A 23241-nucleotide genomic window follows, 5' to 3' on the forward strand; every position below is an offset into this window, starting at 1 on the left:
GCCCTGAGAAAAAGCGCTTGCGGCTTTCACTTGGGGAATCAGGGGCAGAGCGTCACAAAGCACCAGACGTAATTACAGTGAGAGAATGGTGACGTTAGCCCCAGGTAAAAGTACCTCCCAGATGTGGCATCACTGAAAGTAGTCAGTGACCCTAAAACTGGAACTATTCCTGGGACCTCACAGGCAGGCAGGTGTTTCACGGGGTTCTTTTTGAGCACGTAGACCTTATCATCTTAGTGAATGGTAAAGCCTCAAAATAGAGGAGAAAGGGCAGATGTCCTGGGTCCTCTCACTGCTCCTGTTCACAGCGCCGTAGTCCCATGCTGCCTTCCTCCTCCAGCCAACACTCTTAGCGCTCCTCGTCCCTCCCTGGCACACACGCGCACACGCACACTCAGGAAGCCATGGCGCCGGAAGCCGTGGTTTGATACTGGCCCTTGTACTAGACACCTATATGGTGAGTGCCTTTAAAGAAGCTTCCGCTGTGGCACAAATGAGGCAACATTTACAAAGGGAATCAACGAAGAAACATTTCCCTCAGATTTACAAGTCGTGTGCTTGGAAGTTACATTTATCAGGAATTAAAAATTGTCACTAGTGGGTTCAAAAAGATAAGTTGCGCTTGGACTAGAGTGATTTTCATGCACAGGAAAGTCTTCAGTACTCTGAATTGACAGAAGTAACAAATAGGATTCCAGGCTTGCTGGTTTGACCCAGTTCTTTTTATAAAATTCACAGGAGAATGAGAGATATGCATATGAATGGCAGCGGTGCCTAGGGAGTGCCCTAGAGGTGAGTCTGTCACTTTCGTGATGTTCACATGTACGGAAATGCCCCTTGTGTACATATCTTGCCTTCTGGGTTCATTTGGATAGACTCGCAGAGCTCTGCCTCGATGGCCTTGCGCAAAGAGAAGCTGTGTGGAAAGTCACACATCTTAAGCAAGGCTTCTTTCCCATCTATGATAGTAGACACAGCTCACTCAACTACCGTGCCCTCTTCTGTCACTGTGTTAAAGACATAACAAAATGATATCATTATCTCTGCCCAAGTTAAAATAATATTTAAGCTAAAGAACCTCTATTTTTCCTCTTCCAAAAAAAATGAAGGATTGGTTCTTCAGTGTCAAAATTAAATTCTCAGATTTGTTTCAGCATAGTCCTCTATATACATCAATCAGTCATGTGTTTCCACACCTCCTGGCTCTCTGTTGGGTTTTCTACTGATAGTAAATTGATTTGTAATGACTTTTCCTGATTACATAAGGTGATGTGATTTCATTTCTTTGTAGGTCATTAAGAAGGCCAATGATACCTTAAATGGAATCAGTAGTAGTTCTGTGTGCACAGAAGTAATTCAGTCAGCTCAAGGCATGGAATACTTATTAGGTATGTGCTTTTATATTTTGCTTATCCAAAATCATGACACTTTGCAGTCTTTTCAGTTGTCCCTATGTTACATAGCTTAATCTAGATCTCTCAAGCCACATATGACTTCACTAAGTAGCGTCTGCATTTGTAGAGAAGACACTTAAGTCCCAGACAGGAACAACCATTTGACTTCGGGTCTCTTTGGCCAGGTTTCCCAGTCCTTGTTATACACAGTGTAAAATTACTGGTTTATCAAAGAGTCTGAACTAGATGAGCCATTAAAATTAAATTATTGGTTTAAAAAAGAAAATTAAATCACTGGGTCTCCAATCAATTCTTACCATGCTGTGTTGAATTCTTCCTTTCTACCTCTCACCGACATCACAGATTCCTTAACTTCCTGACCACCTTCAGCTATCAGACATGCCAGTCCAACATGAAATCTCAATCCCTGTCCATTTCAGTGGTCCTCTCCTCCCCAAGCTCAGGCTTGTCTTGTTGCCAGAGCCACATGCACTGGACCCTAGTCTTTTTCAGATCTTTACTCAAATGTTCTAAGTGAGGTCTTCCTGGCCTGTCTTACTCAAAGCCATGTCGTGCCTCCCCACCCTGGCACTTCCCGTCTCTTTCCCCGCTTGATTTTCTCCCTAGCCCTGTCACCTTTAATATCTTAAATGCTTTACTTACTGTTCTTATTATCTGTCTCCCTCCACTAGAACGAACCTCCAAGAAGGAAAGGATTTGGGTCCGTTTTGCTCACTGCTGGGTCTTCAGCACCTAGACTAGGGCCGGGCACATAATGGTCACTCGCAAATACTTGCTGCATGAGTGGCTACGAAGGGATGTGAGCTCTCCTTCCTCCTGCCACCTTGCTCTGGTTCCGCTGTCCTGCCCAGACAGGCACAGTTCTGCTGCATAAACAGATGTTCACCGGGTAATGGGGTGCCTGTCCTTCCTTCTACCAGCTTTCTAGTGTGGAAGACCATCTGAGAAGCCCCCTCACTTGGCTTAGAGTGGGCTGTGATTCCTGCCCTTCCCCTGGGGGAGGAAGGACAAGCTGTGCTGCTGTACAGAGGCTGAGCATGTACCACTGAAGACCCCCTGGGATTCTTCCAGTCCTCTCTTATAGCGGCTGGTGGAGGGGTTGGGGGTACGTCTGGCAGCTGTCCTTAGAATGTGGAGACCTTGGCACCCTCATCCTTGCTGAAAGAATTCAGCCATAATTCAGCGACCACAGGAGAAGAACCATTCTGTGTCCTGTTAAGTGTATAAAAGATACATGAAGCCACAAACTTTGTAGATCTTTGGGCATTCAGAGGAGTGAGATACTTCTTAATTACAGGCAGACCTTGGAGATATCACGGGTTTGGTTCCAGACCACGGCAATAAAGCATATATCTCAAAAAAGCATATATCTCAATAAAGCGAGTCACATGAATTTTTTGATTTCCCAGTGCATAGAAAAATTATATTTACACTATTACTGTAGTCTGTTAAGTGTGCAATAGCATCATGTCTAAAAAAACAATGTACATACCTTAATTTAAAAATACTTTATTGCTAAAAACTGCTAACCATCATCTGAGTCTTCCGTGAGTCATAATCTTTCTGCTGGTGGGGAGGCTGTTGCCTCCACGTTGATGGCTGCTCACTGATCAGGGTGGTCGCTGAAGGCTGGGGGGAGGGGGCATAAGATGACGGTGAGGTTTGCTGCACCGATAGACTCTTCCTTTCATGAACCGTTTCCATATACTATAAAATGCTGTTTGAAAGCATTTTGCCCAGCAGAGAACTTCTTTTCGTGTTGAAGTCAGTCTTCTCAGAACCTGCTGCTGCTTTATCAACTAAGTTTATGTAATATCCTAAATTCTTTGTTGTCATTTTAACAGTCTTCACCAGGAGTAGATTCGACCACAAGAAACCACTTTTCTTTGCTCATCCATAAGAAGCAATACCTCATTGTTAAGTTTTATCATGAGACTGTAGCAATTCAGTCACATCTTCAGGCTCCCCTTCTAATTCTAATTCCCTTGCTCTTCCCACCACGTCTATAGTTACTTCCTCCACTGAAGTCTTGAACCCCTCAAAGTCACCCCTGACGATTGGAATCAACTTCTTCCAAATTCCTGTTAATGTTGATATTGTGACCTCTTCCCGTGAATCACACATGTTCTTAATGGCATCTAGAATGGTGAATCCTTTCCAGAAGGTTTTCAATTGGCTTTGCCCAGCTCCATCAGAGGAGTTACCATCTGTGGCAGCTACAGCCTCACAAAATGTATTTCCTAAAGACTGAGACTTGAAAGTTGAAATTATTCCTTGATCCATGGGCTGCAGAATGGATGTTCTGTGTTCAGCAGGCATGAAAACATTAATCTTGTTGTGTATCTTTATCAGAGTTCTTGGGTGACCAGGTGCAATGTCACTGAGCACCCATATTTTGAAAGGAATCTTTTTTTCTGAGCATTAGGCCTCAACAGTGGGCTTAAAATATTCAGTAAACCGTGTTGTAAACAGATGTGTGTCATCCAGGCTTTATTGTACCATTTATAGAGAGAGCACAGGCACAGTAGATGTAGCGTAATTCGTAATGGCCCTAGGATTTCTGGAATGGTAAATGAGCACTGGCTTCAACTTAAAGTCACCAGCTGCGTTAGCTCCTGCCAAGAAAGTCAGCCTGTCCTTGGAGGCTTTGAAGCCAGGCATCAACGTCTCTTCACTAGCTACGAGAGTCCTAGATGGCATCTTCCAATAGAAAGTGGTTTCACCTACACTGAAAGTCTGTCGTTGAATGTAGCCACCTTTGTTAATGATCTGAGCTAGAGCTTCCGGGTGACCTGCCGCAGCTTCTCCATCAGCACTTGCTCTTCACCTTGCACTTTAGGTTATGCAGATGGCTTCTTTCCTTAACCTCATGAACCAGCCTCTGATGGCTTCACACTTTTTTCTTCTGCAGCTTCCTCACCTCTCTCAGCCTCCACAGAATTGAAGAGAGTTAACGGCCGGCCGTGCTCTGGATTAGGCTTTGGCTTAAGGGAATGTTGTGGCTGCTTTGATCTTCTCTCCAGACCACTAAAACTTTCTCCATATCAGCAATAAGGCTGTTTTGCTTTCTTACCATTCTTATTTTCACTAGAGTAGCCCTTTTGATTTCTTTCAAGAACTTTTCCTTTGCATTCGAAAGTTGGCTAACTGTCTGGCACAAGAGGCCTAGTTTTTGGCCCATCTTGGCTTTCGACATGCCTTCCTCACTAAGCTTAATCATTTATATTTTCTGATTTGAAGTGAGAGACGTGAGACTCTTCAATGAACACTTAGAGGCCATTGTAGGGTTATTAATTGGCCTCATTTCAATATTGTTGTGTCTCAGGGAAGAGGGAGGCCTGTGGAGGAGATGGACAGGAACAGCAGGTCAGTGAGGCAGTCAGAACACATGCTTCGTGGTTTGTGGTGCCCTAAAACAACTACAATAGTAACATCAAAGATCACAGATCACCATAGCAAATATGATAATAATGGAAACGTTAGAAATATTGTGAGATTACCAAAATGTAACAGAGACACACAGTGAGCAAATGCTGTCAGGAAAGTGGTGCTTATAGACTTGCCTGATGCACAGTTGCCAGAAACCTTCAGTTTGTAAAAAACGTATATCTAGAAAGCACAGCAAAGTGAAGTGCAGTAAAGCGAGGTGTGCCTGTGTAGTGATATTGACATTCCGATTCTTTTAAACTGTTAATATTCCTATTTTCAGTGAGTTTAATGGTATTTCCCAAATTCAAACAAATGGACTCATAAAGAAGCCAGAAAAAAAATAGCTAATACTTGGTTAATGCCTACTGTTCTCAGCCTTTTACAGTATTAACCCGTTTAATCCCTTAATTCAACCGTCCTTTGAGGAGGTACTACTATTATCCCAATTTTACAGATGAGGAAACTGAAGCACAGAGAGGTTATGCAACCTGCCTGAGGTTACACAGCTAGTTAAGTGGCAGAGTTGGGACTTGAATCCAAGCAGTGTAGCTCTAGAGTCTGTGCTCTTACCAATGAGTTTATACTGCAGCATTAAGAGTTGGTTGGTCCCAAGGAATAGTAAGTTCATGTCTGTCCAGATACAGTCCCAGTTTCCACCTAGAATATCAGCCAGCAATAAGGCTGTTGTGTCTTGCCCAACTCTTTCTGTACGCTTCCAGCACCTAACTCTGTCCTCTCTCACCCTGTCAGGTGTTGTTGAGGTGTACAGGGTAACCAAGCGTGTGGAGCTGGGGATAAAAGCCACTGCAGTGTGCAGTGAGAAACTCCAGCAGTTGCTGAAGGACATCGATAAAGTATGGAATAACCTAATTGGCTTCATGTCACTCGCCACACTCACGGTAAGCCCACTAGACAATTTAGCAGTTGCTTTCCTTCTAGAAACCTAAGCTGTGAAGCCGAGCGTATGTTCCTGTGATGGCACTTACTGGAGGATGGAGGTGCCTACTGTATCAAGTTATGTTGAAGGAAGGAGACAACAGTTGTTCCATTAGTTGAATAGTACCAGGTTGGCTTCTGGATAGCTCCCAGGACCGTTGTACCTAAATAAAATGAGAGTGTAGGAAAGTGTTCTCTATCTACATCCTTCTTAAGTCACATACGTAGATGCATGTTTTGCAAAGCATTCGTTTGAGTTTCTCCCTTTGCATTTCTAGTTATTTCTGTCCTCATTTGTGTCCTTTTAAAAAACTGTACTATGAAAACACAAATTCAGAAATATACATGCACCCCAATGTTCATAGCAGCACTGTTTACAATAGTGAAGACATGGAAGCAACCTAAATGTCCATCAACAGAGGAATGGATAAAGAAGATGGAATACTACTCAGCAATAAAAGAGAATGAAATTTTGCCCTTTGCAACAACATGGATGGACTTCAAGGGCATTATGCTCAGGGAAATAAGTCAGACAGAGAAAGACAAATGCTGTATGATATCATTTATATGTGGAATCCAAAAAATAATACAACAAACTAGTGAATATAACAGAAAAGAAGCAGACTTGGGACTTCCCTGGTGGTGCAGTGGTTAAGACTCCACACTCCCAATGCAGGAGGCCTGGGATTTGATCCCTGGTCAGCGAACTAGATCCCACACGCATGCTGCAACTAAGGAGCCCGCCTGCCGCAACTAAGACCCGGCACAACCAAATAAATATTTTTAAAAAAAGAAGAAGAAGAAGCAGACTCACAGATACAGAGAACAAACTAAACTAGTGGTTACCAGTGGGGAGAGGGAAGTGGGGAGGGGCGAAGTAGGGGTAGGGGAGTAAAAGGTACAGATTACTATGTATAAAATAAGCTACAAGGATATATTGTACAACATGGGTAATATAACCAATATTTTATAATAACTATAAATGGAGTGTAACCTTTTGAAATTGTGAATCACTGTTACATGCCTGAAACTAATATATTCTCCATCAACTATACCTCAAAAACATTTTTTTTTAAACCTAAGTGAAACAAACAAAAGACTGTAAGATACGTCTTGTTGCTGTCCTGTGGTTCATTTAGCCGGTTTACTTTCTTAGGGTCTTGGATTGTTTTCATTGTTTTCCTGTTACGAATAGTTTTACTCTGAATACCATTAAACAAATGACTGTTTCCCCTTTGGGGATATAGTTTCTCCAAGTGGACTTACGAGGTCAGAGTGCATGGCTGCACATGTACACGCATGCCTACATATAGCTGTTGTTGCATGTGTTGATATGGGTTTACAGGGAGCTTAGGGGCTAGTTGACAGTGCTATCAGCAATACATAAGTATACATTTCTTTACATTGTATTCTAGCTTTGTCAGTTTCTTATGTTAACAAGTGTTTAAACAATTTCATAAAAGTGTTTTTTAATTTCTTTCATTTCCTGAGGGGCTAGCCAGTGTCTCAAATGATAATTTACTATTTTTATTTCCTTTGTGTATAAACCGATCATCTATCTCTTTTGACCATTTGACCATATATTCAATGAAATATTGTGTTGACCATACATATTTCATACTTGTAATAGACTTATTCGCACACGTGTGTGTGCTCATAAGATTACATCAGTTATTTTTTTCCTCTTCTATTTCTTCCCCTTTTTATTTTTTTAAAATTTTTTATTATTTATTTCTTTCTTTATTTTTGGCCATTTTGGATCTTCGTTGCTGTGCGTGGGCTTTCTCTAGTTGAGGTGAGCGGGGGCTACTCTTTGTTGCGGTGCACGGGCTTCTCATTGCCGTGGCTTCCCTTGTTGCTGAGCACCGGCTCTATGTGCGCAGGCTTCAGTAGTTGTGGCTCACGGGCTTCAGTAGTTGTGGCTGGCGGGCTCTAGAGTGCAGGCTCAGTAGTTGTGGCGCACGGGCTTAGTTGCTTCACTGCATGTGGGATCTTCCTGGACCCGGGATCGAACCCATGTCCCCTGCATTGGCAGGCGGATTCTTAACCACTGTGCCACCAGGGAAGTCCTCATCCCCTTTTTAAAATATTACATGGGGCAAAACTATTTTATATATTCATACTTATTCAGTTTGTCTGTGATAATATCCTTTATTTCACAATTTATCTTCCTTCCACAGCTGGAATAAATATGCTGTTCCATTTTCTTTCTTCTTTTCCTTACATTTTGCCATGTGCCCCATCTGAGAGAGCAGCCAGTTCTCACTGCGCTGCACTGATGGTCAGGAGGACTCCCGGCTCTCCCAGCAACCTGTCTTCAACGGCAAGCACATCCTCTCTCCATTGCTATGTTGCTTCTGGCGTGTACTATTAAGTTCTTAAAGCATTTGAATCATTTCCCAAATCTCTTATTTTGTTCTCTTTGGCCATTTTTCAATTTATAACCTAATTATTTTTTTAAAATACTGTGTGGCCAATACAATAAGAAATGAAGTTATAAATATTTGAAAAGAAGAGATAAAATTATGTTCCTTGGGTGATAAGAAATACTTATAGAAAACTGAATTCAAGAGGTTAAATTTAACAAGTTTGGCAAAAATTCATAGCATTCTTTTTTTTTTTTTAAAGACTTTTTTTGATGCGGATCATTTTTAAAGTCTTTATTGAGTTTGTTACAATATTGCTTCTGTTTTATGTTTTGTTTTTTTTGGCCGCGAGGCATATGGGATCTTAGTTCCCCAACCAGGGAACAAACCTGCGCCCTCTGCGTTGGTAGCATGGAGTCTTAACCACTGGACTGCCAGCAAAGCCCCCTACTGGTTCATTTTTTTATCCACTATCAATTCGTGCTGCACACCACTCTCAGATGTCTCTTTCTAAAATGCTAATCTGATTGTGTCATTTATATCCCATTTAAAATCCTGCAGTGACTGTCTGTGGTCTTCAGGGTCAAGTTTAAACTCCTTAGCTCAGTAAATAAGGTCTTTTCCATCACTTGGGCTGCCCTGGCCTCTCTTTCTCCGTTAGACTGCTTTCCCCTCTGGACTTTGCGTCATTTGTCCCAGAATTCATTCCAAGAGGCCTTCAGTCTGCATTAGATGCCCTTCCTGTGTGTGTCCATAGCACATTCTGTCAGGGCACTTACCACGCTTCTTGATAATTGTGTTTGTTTGTTTCTTACCCACTAGCTTCTCAGCTCCTTAAAAGCAGGACTGTGTCCTTTATTTATTTTTTTAATTGAAGTATAGTTGATTTACAATATTATGTTAGTTTCAGGTGTATAGCATAATGATCTGGGTTTTTTTGTTTCTTTGCAGATTATATTCCACTATAGGTTATTACAAGATATTGAATGTAGTTCCCTGTGCTATACAGTAAATCCTTGCTGCTTATCTATTTTATGTGTAGTAGTTTGTATCTGTTAGTCTCATACTCCTAATTTGTCCCTCCGCCTTCCCCCTTCCTTTTGGTGGCCATAAGTTAGTTTTCTATGTCTGTGAGTCTATTTTTTATATACATTCATTTGTATTTTTTAGATTCCACATGTAAGTGATATCCTATAGTGTATGTCCTTTTTTCCTTTGTGTTCTAACAGTGTTTGGTGGGACTTTGTACCTTTTGTTTTATACTTTTTGGAACTTTCCAGTTTTTTTCAAGCAAGATAAGCATTTTTGTACCTCATTATTTTAATAACTGGTTTAAATATTTTTAATAAATGGATAAGGAAAATAAAGGGAAAATGAAATTAGGGAAATAAGTTAAAGCCAGGTATGAAGTGTACAGAAATATGTGCTTTTTTTTTTTTTTTTTTTTTTGGCCTTGAGGCATGCAGGATCTTAGCTCCCGATCAGGGATTGAACCCACCCTTGGCAGTGAAAGCCTAGGGTCCTAACCACTGGACCATCAGAGAATTCCCCAAAACTGTGTGCTTTAAAAGTGCTGGCATTTGCTAGTGGTGAGCTGTACAGTTGACCCTTTCTAGGCACTGATGTAAAGAAGACGTGATCAGTTCCATGATTCACTGTGTTCACAACATAAAAATAAACCCTCTACTCAGGAAGCATAATTATTCCGGTACTCAGAAAGAAACTTCTTTTGTGGGTTCTCATAAAGAGGAAACTAACATAATCTACATTATCTTCAAAAATATCCTTTCAGTAAAGAAAGCAGCAGGTTTCATTGAGTAGTTTCTTGGGAAATCTCTCCGTAGAGATTGAATGGCACAGCTCCAAGTACAGATTAGAGGAAATCCTTCCAGGCGGCAAAAAAATAGATGAAATGGTAAATGAGAAAAAACGTGTGGCAGCGCATACTGACAGTGACCGCAAGTCTTTGCTCTGTAAAGAAAACATATAAATTACTGAGAACTATACCAGCTTCCAGTAAAATCGGAACACAAACGTGAAGTGATTCATAGAGGAGGCACAGCTAAGCAGGAAACGTTAATTCAAATTAAGACAAGATCTCAGTTTTTACCTCCTAATAAACCCAGTATGGGGTTTGGTTTATTTATTTGAATGCTGATCGTGTTGATGTGGTAAAATTGGACTACTTCTTAGGGAATTCATTAGGAATTCATTGAGTAGGAAATTTTTTTTTTTTTTTTTTTTTGCGGTACGCGGGCCTCTCACTGTTGTGGCCTCTCCCGTTGCGGAGCACAGGCTCCGGACGCGCAGGCTCAGCGGCCATGGCTCACGGGCCCAGCCGCTCCGCAGCACGCGGGACCCTCCCGGACCGGGGCACGAACCCGCGTCCCCTGCATTGGCAGGCGGACTCCCAACCACTGCGCCACCCGGAAAGCCCTGATTAGGAAATTGGTACCACCCTATGGGAAAGGTGTCTGGCAACATGCTTTCCCCTCCACCTGTGAACTCGTTGAGAACAAGGACCAAGACCACATTTTGTTCATTTTCTGTCTGGCCAGGCACTGTGTAAATACCCGGTAAGTGCTAAATGAATGAAAGGACTTGAAAACATTCAGAGCAGTTGACTTGGTAATTCCACTTCTCGGAAAACTGCCTAAGGCAAGAGTTCTACATACAAACTCACAAAAAGAAGCAAGTTAAATGCAGAAGTTGTTCTCTGTAAAAGTGAAAAATTGAAAATAACCTAAAAGTCCAAATCTGGAGAATTAGTTGTGTGACTCTTCATACTAGGATGTTAGGCCGCCATTTTTTAAAGAAGCATAAAGTTTGAAATAACACAGAACTATTACTACAGGGCTAGAAGGAAATATGCCAGAATAGTGGTAGGGTTGTGTTTGGGTGATAAAACCCTGGTGTTTTAAAAAAATACTTCTAAACTCCAGCTACGCATGAAGTTGGTTGGCTGGTAATGTCCGTGGCTGCCTGTGAGGCTGTGGGATGGAGAGGGACGTGTTACCAGGTGTGTCCCCACCAGGCGTGTCCCCTTTGCATCGTTAGCATCGCAGTTCATCAGAGCCTCTCGGTCTCACAAAGGTCTCACCTTTAGGAGAAAATCTAGAGATTCTCTCACCTTTAGGAATCTAGAGATCAGTGTGGGTCTGGGTCTCTCCTGATTCACCCACCTTCTGCTCCTAACCCTGTGCCGATATGACCACATGAAGCCTAAATATCGGCATCATCATTCGCCAACTTTTCCTGGTGATTACTGTGTGCTAGACCCTATTCATAACTCTTTACATAGACATAATTAATACAACAGCCTTGAGGGTAGATACTGTTATTCTCCCCCTTTCTTACAGATGAAGAAACTCAGGCACAGAGATATTGGTGAGACCTGGACTCAGTCTGAAAGTCCTAAGTCTACTTTTTCAACCACTGTATTCTGCTGCCTCCTTGAAATGGGCAAGTTGGATGGGTAAAAGCAGAAAGGCAAAAGCCTTTTGGGGAAGAGTGGGTTATTATTTAGCATCAAGGTTAATGAGATGAAACACCAGGAGTCTATCTTGGCAGCAACTTGTTATAAACAGTCAAGTTCTTTTCTGTACACTTTTCCCCCTGTTCATATCCCAGGATTATAGAGTAGCTTAAAAGAGTCCCCCTTGCCACTTAGATTTTAAGTTTCTTTGTTCTGGTGACAGGCAGTTTCTTCTTGTAATTAACATTTTGAAAACTAGACTTCTAGACAAACCCGTCTCTTCTGGTGCTATTAGAAAAAGATGGCTGTGGGAATTCCCTGGTGGTCCAGTGGTTAGGACTCGACACTTTCACTGCCGAGGGCCCAGGTTCAATCCCTGATCGGGGAACTAAGGTGTCACAAGCTGCCCAGCAGGGCCAGAAAAAAAAAGAAAAAGAAAAAGATGGCTGTGGTTGCAAAGCATCTTTCTTTGCCGTGAACTCTTTAAAGAAAAGGTATCACAAAAGACCAAGTGTGTTAACCAGGTTCATTATGTATTAGTCCTTTTCAGTTTGGAGCAAAGGATATTTGGGGAGAATCTTGGCCTGGATTACTGCTTTAAGAGAGCTGCTGTCAGTGGGTAAGATGGAAGTCAGTTTCATCCTGGTACATTTTGCTCATGAGAAAGGCTTGCCTTCTTGACTCTGCCCCTCCAGACCTTTCTTTTCTTTTTTCTTTTTCTGTAAAATATGTATACAGTAAAATGCAAAAATCTTAGTTATACCACTCAATGTTTTTTACATATGCATACCTCATATAACCCATACCCCTATCAAGATACAGAATAGCCCATCGTCCCAGAAGCTTTTCTTATGCTCCTCTGTTGTCATCACCCCACTCAGAGATAAGTCATGTTCTGGTTTTTTACACTAAGGATTAGTTTTGTTCAGACCTTTTTAAAGAAGCCATAGAATTTGGTTTTGTGATTTCAAAGGAAGCCTGTTGGGTTTGGTCACACATCTAACTTAGGAGTGTTGCCCTCTCACTTACGGTGGTTCTAAGTCCCTCCGCATGGCAAAATAGGAGGTAAGTGGGAAGAGTGGACAGGCATTCTTGCCCTCTCCTTCAAACTCCCATTAGGAACATCCATTTCTAGCATCCATGTCTAGATGCTAGAGTGATTTTTACCTGACATTTTTTAGGCACCAGGGAAGGGTAGGTATCTGCCGCTAGACAACACAGGAATGCATTGCACGTTGTACGTGACCGCCACTGAGTATTTGTTTCTCCAATTACCCATGCTATTCCAGTTATAGTTGCTTTCTTCACCAGGTTAGCTGTGACAGAAAAATAATCATTCTTTACTCAGGTATTTTTCCTGATTATACCATGGCATTTCCTCTTGATAACTAGTATGTCCTCGGTCTATAAAACTTACTTGAACTGGGCTTCCCTGGTGGCGCAGTGGTTGGGAGTCTGCCTGCCGATGCAGGGGACACGGGTTCGTGCCCCGGTCCGGGAAGATCCCACATGCCGCAGAGCGGCTGGGCCCGTGAGCCATGGCCGCTGAGCCTGCGCGTCCGGAGCCTGTGCTCCGCAACGGGAGAGGCCACAACAGTGAGAGGCCCGTGTACTGCAAAAAAAAAAAAAAAAAAAAGGGCTTGTTTCTTCCCACAAAGACTCCATGAAACTATTCCCATCAAAAGGAGGCTGCATTAATTTTCTCCAGTGAAAAGGTTCCAGGATGCAGCTTGGGATAAGGAAAGCAGAGTACACAGTCTTAACCTCCAAATTTTGGCTCCTTAATATTTCTTTAGGCTGGAAGTGATACTAGCAAAGTTACATTTCCCTTTCCCTTTTATGCTCCCTTTATCCATGGACTAAAACTCCCTCTTGTGGCAAAAGCCTGTCTCCTCTGGGCACAGGTTGAAGGAACTTTTTTCTCAAGAGATAAAAAGCCCCTATTTTAGTGAGATGAGTGAATTGTTATCTTAAAGTTTTGTCTCATGCTTGTGGATTGAATTGAAGTTCAGTAGCTTGGTAACCAAGACTTAGTCCTGGAAAACAATACTAATCCGTTTTTGCCACATAAAATCTACAAGAAGAGACAGGACTGTTATTCTCCTGACCTGTGGTCAACTGAAAATCACCCTGGCTCTGTGATTCCACTACATGTCAGGAGAACAGTTTTTTTGTTTTGTTTTGTTTATTTATTTATTTATTTATTTTTGGCTGCGTTGGGTCTTCGTTGCTGCGCGCAGGCTTTCTCTAGTTGCAGCGAGCGGGGGCTACTCTTTGTTGCAGTGTGCGGGCTTCTCATTGCAGTGGCTTCTTTTGTTGCGGAGCACGGGCTCTAGGCGCGTGGGCTTCAGTAGTTGTGGCATGAGGACTCAGTAGTTGCGGCTCACGGGCTCTAGAGTGCAGGCTCAGTAGTTGTGGCGCACAGGCTTAGTTGCTCCACGGCACTTGGGATCTTCCCGGACCAGGGCTCAAACCCGTGTCCCCTGCATTGGCAGGCGGACTCTTAACCACTGCACCACCCGGGAAGCCCCAGAACAGTTTGTTTGTTTTAGTAATGACAGCATTTTTGTCGTCTTGCCAGTCTGCACAGTGTTTTAGAGACAGAATCTTAATCATGTCTCTGCACAGCTATCTTCAGTTGGCAGAAGGTGGATTTGGTAGACAGAATAACACCTCCCCACCCCCCTAAAATGTCCACGTCCTAATCGCTAGAACCTGTGAATGTTTTACCTTATGTGGTAAAAGGGACTTTGCAGATGTGATTAAGTTAAGGGTCTTTGGATGGGAAACTTATCCTGGATTATCTGGGTGGGCCCAGAGGCATGACAAGGATCCTTGTAAGAGGATGGCAGGAGAATAAGAATGAGAAAAAGCAATGTGACAGTCGAAGCAGAGAGAGAGATTGGCAGATCCTATACTATTGCTTTTGAAGATGGAACCGTGATCCACAGAGTGTGCAGGCAGTCTCTAGAAACTAGAAAAGGCAAAGAGGCAGATTCTCCCCTAGAGCTTGGATAAGGAGGAATACAGTGTTGCCAACCCACTTTAGACTTCTGACCCCCAGAAGTGGAAGAGAATAAATTTATGTTGTTTTAAGTCACTAAATTTATGCTCATTTGTTATAGTAGCAGTAGGAAAAATTACCAGGAAAAAAAAAAAACCATTGTAACCAAGAATGGTTGCATTGTAACCAAAATCAAAGGTGTGGAATTGCTTGTGGAACCTGTGTCTAGATCACTCTTTGTATCAGTCAAATTAAGTTCTGCAGCGGTAACAAGCAACACCTCCCAGCTCCAGTTCTTAGCAATGTGAAACAACAGAGCTTTATTCCTAGCTCCTGTTCCATCTCAAGTTGGAGGGACTCTATGCCATGTCCTCCTTACTCCGGGATCTGGGTTGATAGAGCCAACACCGAGTGGAACATAGTGGGTCACTATGGGAGTATCAAGGGAACATGACAAATAGCACATTGGTCTTGCTTCCTTTCAGAGTGACCGTATTACTTATACTCACAGTCTGTTAACATCATGGCAAGTTACACGACTGTGCCTAATTTAGAGGACAGGGAAGGCCCATCCTACATTTGTCCGGAAGAAGGAGAATAAGTCTACTGGTAACACTAAAATACTACCAAACTCTTCTTCCTTAATAATGATTTTCTTGGATACCATTTTAGTAGTTTATTACTGGCTAAAGATTCAGTATTATATATCCCAGTCTGACTCTGGGACTTGTCAGTGTATGCAGGTCCTGTCTAATATAGCTGGGTTTTTAATCTTTACTAAATGCATGACATACTTGCCAGTTAAAGTAGGTGATACGCAATTTAAGGTGCCTGTGGAGGGCATACCTCCTTATAGAATTAGGGCATTTGATTGGTGTCACACTGTGGACTACAATAATCTCCCTGCTAATAGATGTGTATTTATAAAGGTTAATTTTATCATTTGAAAGATTAATTTGACTACAGGGTAATTTATGCAGAGCCATATGATTTTCACTGGAGATGACCTTTTCATTGGCTTCTTTTATTCCTTTGGTAAACAGGTATTAAAAGGGCTTTTATTAACTTGGATTTGATTTCAAGATTCAGAGTTTCCCCGGGTTCTAATTATTTCACAATTAGTCCTCATTCAGTAACATGATAAATGTCTATAATGTAGATTATAGACATACCACTATGTTTTTAACCTCTTCAAAAAGCTTGTTAGATTTTGTCAAAGTGAATAATTGTGATGATCATTTAGAGTATTTTATCCTTTCCAGAGCCCTTTTTATGTATCTGTGAGGGTCCTAACACCAACTGAAGGAGGGAGGGAGGTAGGGCAAGTGAAATTGTTACTGTTTTACGAAGGACAGAATTGGACAGCAGACAGATGATAATTCCACCTGCTTCTAGGTTTGACCAAATTGGCCATGATTACACTAAAAAACAAACAAATTATCCTCTGGCTTGGCTAAGGCCATGTAGGTTCACACAGTTGAAACTTCCACCTCCCTTTTTCTTCTTTGAGAACTGTGTATCCTTCCTTCCTTAAGGGTAATCCAAATAGATTCAGCTCAGGTTAGTTTAAGAGAGGTTTATGGAACCTAGCACATGGTTTACTATTTCAAATTAGAAATGGATGGGGAGGGACTTCCCTGGTGGTCCAGCGGCTGAGACTCCACGCTCCCAATGTAGGGGGCCCGGGTTCGATCCCTGGTGAGGGAACTATATCGCATATGCATGCTGCAACTAAGAGTTCGCATGCCGCAACAACGATCCTGAGCGCCGCAACTAAGACCCAACGCAGCCAAATAAATATTTTTAAAAGATACTTATTTCATATTAAAAAGAAATGGTTGGAGAAATATCATATATAATCTACACATTTTTCTAGGGAGAAGGCTTTTTTTTCTGGGGAAGAAGAATACAGTTTTGCAAATACAAAGACAGTATAGTAACTTCTCAGTGGTTCAGCCTAAAGTAACTATAGAACATGTAGCTGTTATTTTATTGTCCAATTTGCCATCATCCTGGTCACCTCAGTATTCATGAGGAAAAACCAGCCAACATGCCAGGCTCCCAGATCCTTGACTCCCTGGACTCCAAGCCCCTTGTCTCTGTTTCACTTAAGCCACCCACTTGCATGATCACACTGGACGGTGTTATCACATCACACTGCAGAGCCTGGGCAATCTTAAACTCAGACATCTTTCTGAGCCCAACTTGGTAACTCTAGAACTTTCTCACACTTGACTTGCTCTGCTCTTGTTTTTGGTTCTCAAGACAGGACAATGGACCCTTTTACTTTGTTCCTATCGACTCCCTTCCATCTTCACTTCCTTTCCCACCTGCTTTGTCCTTAGTGTTTGAGGTTATTGATGTCTGTCATAGGACAACCAGCTGTCCCGGTTTGCTCAGAACCGAGGGGTGTCCTCAGAGCTAAAATGGCAACAGTCTGGCACAGACCAGGAAGTTGGTCACCCTAGTCCATTGTATCCATATGTGGAAATACTATATGACGGTGCTGCGTGCATCTCTTCCCAACCCCATGTTCAGTGACATCACACTGGTAGCTAGAAATCGACCATAGGGGGAGCATTTATACCATGGAAATCAGCAAACGCTTCAAATCAGGGCTTGACTTGTTTTGTTGATTGTCTAGACTTAAGGTGATAGAGAAAATGTTAATAATGTAGATTAAACTTAAAAGTATGCTGTCTGTAGCCATTATGTCGTGAGTAGAACCAAAAGTTGAGGAAAGATTGTCCAGTATTCAAGAACTATTATCTGATTCAGCAAAGAAGTCACTCATATATTTGACAGACAAGTGAAGTTCTGAAGTAGGTCTGAGTCATTTCAGTCTAGCCCTAGTCCTTCACATGAAAACATCAGCCTTCGCCTCAGAACTAACAGTCTTTCAGGAAAGCAAGCAAAGGTGGTTGATCTAAGAGTTGGGCAAAAATCCAAGAAAGCATTTTGTGAGAACAAGATACTATGTGGAATCTACAGTAGAGATGATGGTATATTTTATTATTTGCAAATGGTGTGCTACACATTCTTTATATCAGTAAATTTATAACCGGCTTACATACGAGTGTGGGTTTATGTGCATATGTGTATTTATATGTGTGTACACATGCGTCTTCCTCTTTGGAAAGTCAGTTCTTAATAGTCGGGGAGGGGAGCAGTTTTGTCCCAAATTAGCCAGGGATCCTACATGCAGAGGACAGGTCTTACAGGTCTTTTAAGCTCGTCTTACAATTATCCAGCTTAAAATGTCAATGGTGCCAAGTTTGAGAGACTCTGCTCTAGAGCATATATAAGAAAAATAAATTAGTTCATGTATACGTAACTTTTACACATTAAGAATCCAAAATCTTTTTTTCTTAATTGTTTTAACTGAAGTATAATTGATTTACAATGTTGTGTTAATTTCTGCTGTACAGCAAAGTGATTCAGTTATACATAACATACATTCCTTTTTTAACATTCTTTTCCATTATGGTTTATCACAGGATATTGAATATAGTTCCCTGTGCTATACAGTAGGACCTTGTTGTTTATCCATTCTGTATGTAGTAGTTTGTATCTGCTAACCCCAAACTCCCAGTCCATCCCTCCCCCAACCCCTGCCCCCTGTGCAGCCACCAGTCTGTTCTCTATGTCTGTGATTGTGTTTTTGTTTCATAGATAGGTTCATTTGTGTCATATTTTAGATTCCACATAGAAGTGATATCATATGGTATTTGTCTTTCTCTTTCTGGCTTAATTCACTTAGTATGATAATCTCTAGTTCCATCCATGTTGCTGCAAAGGGCATTATTTCGTTCTTTTTTATAGCTGAGTACTATTCCATTGTATATATGTGCCACATCTTTACCCATTCATCTGTTGATGGACATTTAGGTTGTTTCCATGTCTTGGCTATTGTAAATAGTGCTGCTCTGAACATAGGGGTGCGTGTATATCTTTTTGAATTATAGTTTTGTCTGAATATATGCCCAGGAATGCGATTGCTGGATCCTATGGTAATTCTATTTTTAGTTTTCTGAGGAACCTCCATACTGTTTTCCATAGTGACTGCACCAACTTATATTCCCACCAACAGTGCAGGAGGGTTCCCTTTTCTTCACACCCTCTCCAGCATTTGTTACTTGTAGACTTTTTAATGATGGCCATTCTGACCGGTGTGAGGTGGTACCTCATTGTAGTTTTCATTTGCATTTCTCTAATAATTAGTGATGTTGAGCATCTTTTCATGTGCCTGTTGGCCATCTGTATTTCTTCTTTGAAGAAATGTCTGTTTAGGTCCTCTGCCCATTTTTCGATTGGGTTGTTTTTTTGCTATTGAGTTATATGAGCTGTTTGTATATTTTGGAAATTAAGCCCATGTCGGTTGCATCATTTGCAAATGTTTTCTACCATTCTGGTTTTTTGCTTTGTTTTTCTGCTTTTCTTTGGTCGTTTTTGTCTTGTTTTATTATTCAAGTGTTTTTCGTAGTTGAGGAATAACATATATACAATGAAATGCACAGATCTTAAATGCATAGTTGGACCAGTTTTGACAAATGCACACAACCATGTGGCACACACCCCATCGGTATATGGAGTGTTTTCATCACCCCCTAAAGTTCCCTTTTGCCCCTTCCCAGTCAATCACCTGATCTGACTCCAAAAGCAGCCAGTGATCCATTTTCTGTAGATTTCCATCACCATAGATTTGCCTGTTCTAGAACTTAATATAAATGAAATTATGTAGTGTATATATTCTTGTGTCAGCTTCTTCTACATAGCATGTTGTAAAAATTCATCTGTGTTGTGTGTATCAGTTTGATCCCTTTTGTCACCGAGTAATATTCCAATGTATTAATATACTATGTTTTTTGAATCCATCTTCTTGTTTAAAGATGCATGCTCTTTCCAGTTTTGGCTAATATGAATAGAGCTATGAACACTTCTTGTATAAGACTTTTGTTAACATGTTTTCATTTCTCTTAGATAAAAATATCTAGAAATTGCAAGCTCATATAATAGATGTGCATTTTAACTTTTAAGAAATTAACAGCTTTCAATCATTGGGCTTTTCATCATTGGGTGACACGCTCCCTATTTCATAGATTTTTTGGTAAGGAATAAATTAAATAATGTATGTAGAGAGCCTAGTGTACTGCTTAGCACAGGTAAAGACTTGACCTGTTAGCTGTTAATATATTTATTCTTCCTAGCCGATAACATCCAGATCTCTCGTTCTTGAGTGCTAGGCCTGTATACCCATCTGCCTGCTCATATAGCATCAGAACTCAGCTGTCCCACAGGCAGCTTCGACACGGCTTGTACCAAATTGAACTCTTCTTCCCAGTCTCCATCCCCAAACTGGTTCTCCTCTCACGTGCCCCGTTAGGGTGAATCCTTTCAGTTGCCCAGTCCCCTCCCCTCCTCGCACATCTAACAGATCCGCCAGGCCTGTTGATTCTTCGGCCTTAATAGCTCTTCATGTGTCCATTTCTCTCCATTCCGCACTGTTGCTCCCTCAGTTCTGACCTTCAGGACCCGTCTCCCGGTTCGCTACTGCAGCCTTGTAACAGAGGCCCAGACCCCCAGTTCAGTGCCTGCCTGCATTGCAACCAGAGGGTTCTGTCCAGAGTACAAACCTGATCCTGTCACAATCTAGTTACAACCCTTAGGGCTTCCCAGGATAGAGTCTCAACCCCTCATATTCCTTTCAAGGCCTTCGTGCTCCAGTTTCATCTCCTCCCTCCTTCTGTAAGCTTGGCTCGCACTCCCTAGACTTCTTCTCATACCTGATCTTTTGCTTAGAGGCCTTTGCCCAGGCTGCTTATTCTACATAGAGTAGATACCCTTCCCTCCCCTACCTCATCCTACCCTACCCCTTTCACCTAGCAAACACCCATCAGGACTCAGCCACCGTGTTTGGAAGTTCTCAGAAGCATTCTCTGCCACCACGCTCCTTTCCCCTTGAGTCGGGTAAGTGCCCCACCCCTTCCCCCTTGTGCTCCACCGCTCGGTCCTTACGCCTAGTGTGGGTCTCGTGGCACAGTGTGGCCTGACACCCACCTCGCCCTGACCCTAAACAGCTCTCAGAGGACAGGGACCATTTTGTGCTCATCCTAGCACCCCTAGCAACTAGAACACAGCAGGGCAGGTACTCGGTAAACGTCTGGGAAGTGGAATAATTGTACTGGTGGTGGTAGAGAGTGGACTGAATTTGCTGCTGGACCTGTTGGGATGTTTGATCAGGGAGTGAAACCAGCAGCCAGTGGAATTCCTGGCTTCTTACCCGTTTGTCTTGTCCTCACAGCCTGATGAAAATTCACTGGATTTTTCCTCTTGTATGCTACGGCCCGGGATTAAAAACGCTCAGGAGCTTGCTTGTGGGGTGTGCCTTTTAAACGTGGACTCCAGGAGCCGGGTAAGTCACCTGCCTTCCCCCCTCCCCTGCACGGGCTGCTTCCCTGACCGACCCGGGAGGCAATCCCATCTGGCCCTTCTCCGCAAGGTCTGTGACCAGAGGAGGGGAGTTTATCAAGCCCTGAAATCTGACCACAGAGCAGACATGTTCTTTCAAAGGGGCAGCGGGGGGGAGCTGTCGAGGGGTGGAGGCAGCTCCTGCCTTTCTAAGGAGTGGGCTTGTTGGCACGTGCCTGCCCACCCTCTGCACAGTGGGGTGGCAAGGAGAAAAGGTTAAACCTGTAAGGACTCGTTTGGAGGCCAGAGGCCCTGTTCTGGGAATTTTGTTGACCTTATGGTTTCAACGTTATTTCAGAAAGAAGAGAAGCCTGCAGAAGAACATCCTAAAAAAGTATGAACCAGTTACGCGTTATCTTAGCGTCTCCATCTTAATTTTGAGTGTGGAAGGCAAATTCGATGATTCCACTGCCATCCTGAGCTGTTCCAATCATGGATCCTTTGCTGAGTCCTTTTCATTCCCATAGTGTTTGATTCGGTCAACTAACATGTCCGTGCGGGTCCACTTCCGTCTGCTGTGCATGCTTGTGGCTCATAGCTGGCTTCTGGTGTTGCGGTTATTTTCCTCTGGGATGAACAGGGTAACAGGAAGAGCAGCTTCTGGAAGATGAAGTGGTAGTGACACACAGAATGAGATCAGAGAGCTTCAGGACTTGGCCGTTAGCAGACAAAAACAAATTGTTTGGGGTTTAGAGCTTTAGTTATTTGTTTACTTGTTGAGCTTTACAAAACACCCCGGAAGTGATTGAGGTTAGGCCTGGCTGACTGTAACTTACTGGTAAGCATTATTCATCTGGAAATCATTCTGCTGTGTTTAACATCTTTATCTTTTACAAATCCTATACCTATTTGGACTTTTTAATGATGTCAGTTTGGTTATCAGCTCCGAATGGCATTAGACCCTAAGAGTCTTTAATCTTTCATTTGCTTTCATGATAGGACTGTAATCAGCCTCAGAAACGTAAGGGATGGCATGTTATAGTCAAATGCCAGCCTCAGGGAAGGGCTGCTTTCTTCACAGAGAGATCAAAATGATCCCCAGCCCGTGGCTGTTTTTGTCCAGTGTCAGGACCCCTGCCGACCCTCACAGCCTCTGTCTGCCTTTTCTGGGAACAATTTGGCCTCCTTTTGCTGAAACTGGGTTTAACAGTAAAGATATTTTTATACCTTTAATTAGCGGCGAAAAACTTTCTCGCTTGAATTCCTGTAGCCACCTGCTCAGCTTTTGTGTGTGCGCCAGTTTGGCCTCAGCCTCTGTGAGCTGGAGAGGGGTCCGTGCCGGCTGCTGGTCAGTGCCCAGGTGTGGAGGGAGCCTGACGGGCCCCCCATGTGTGTTTCTTCCCGGCAGGCGTTCAACTCGGAAACGGACAGCTTCAAGCTGGCGTATGGAGGACACCAGTATCATGCCAGCTGTGCCAATTTCTGGATCAACTGTGTCGAACCAAAGCCTCCCGGCCTCATCCTGCCTGATTTGCTCTGAAATTTCCTGAAAGCTCCTGTGGGAAGTACTGCCTGAGTTTGTTTATTTTCCATCACACCCCTTGGGGTAACAGGGACCAATAAACAGAATGCGAATGCTGCAGAGCTCCCCCCACCGCCATCAATCTACGTGAAGAAATCCTCAGGAGGTGGCGGGGGAGGAAGTGCTGCAGAAGTTCCCAGTCTTTCCCCCCAACGACCTTTGCCCCCAGGTTCCCACAGCCAGTCTTTGGTATTCGAGGTAAAACTGCTCTACCCAAACTGCACTGGAAGTTTGCTGACTTATCTCTAGTTCTCTTAAGATGTTTTAAAACATGGACCACAATTTTCTTTATCTAAGGAATATTTGCTGCTGCAGTATTGAAACTGTGAAGAATTGACATTTGAAGAAAAATAAATTATTGCTATAGGACTGGAGTTGGAAGGATGTTTTGATCCAGTGTTTGTGTGTATCTAGAACACTTACTGTTCTGTGAAGTAGAATGCATTTATCCGCATTTAGTTTGTTAATATCTGAAATGAATAAAAAGGGGGAAACTGTGATTAAACTGGTATTCTTTTTACAGAAAAAATTCTGTTTCTCTCCATTGGACAATGGCAGGTGAGTGAGGGCAGACTTACCAGCTTTACTGTCGCAACCGACCCAGTTCTCTACTCTTTTCGTTCATT

The 23241-nt window shown here is 42.6% G+C and overlaps 1 protein-coding gene across 8 annotated transcripts in view; it reads left to right on the forward strand.

Annotated features, from left to right (window-relative positions):
- Positions 1 to 23241, forward strand: part of SYNRG (synergin gamma) — a 92279-nt gene extending 69038 nt beyond the window's left edge. For 5 of the 8 annotated variants that reach the window (XM_059997348.1, XM_059997351.1, XM_059997352.1 and 2 more), the window contains 6 exons: positions 739 to 792; positions 1292 to 1388; positions 5595 to 5743; positions 20927 to 21037; positions 21392 to 21427; positions 22442 to 23241. In XM_059997348.1, coding sequence (XP_059853331.1) covers positions 739 to 792; positions 1292 to 1388; positions 5595 to 5743; positions 20927 to 21037; positions 21392 to 21427; positions 22442 to 22573 — 579 coding nt within the window. In that variant the 3' untranslated portion in view covers positions 22574 to 23241. Of the gene's footprint in view, positions 1 to 738; positions 793 to 1291; positions 1389 to 5594; positions 5744 to 20508; positions 20593 to 20926; positions 21038 to 21391; positions 21428 to 22441 lie in introns of all 8 variants that reach the window. The other 3 variants (XM_059997350.1, XM_059997354.1, XM_059997355.1) reach the window with 2 other exon arrangements.

This window comes from Delphinus delphis, chromosome 19 (genome assembly GCF_949987515.2).
Source record: "Delphinus delphis chromosome 19, mDelDel1.2, whole genome shotgun sequence".
NCBI lineage: Eukaryota > Metazoa > Chordata > Mammalia > Artiodactyla > Delphinidae > Delphinus > Delphinus delphis.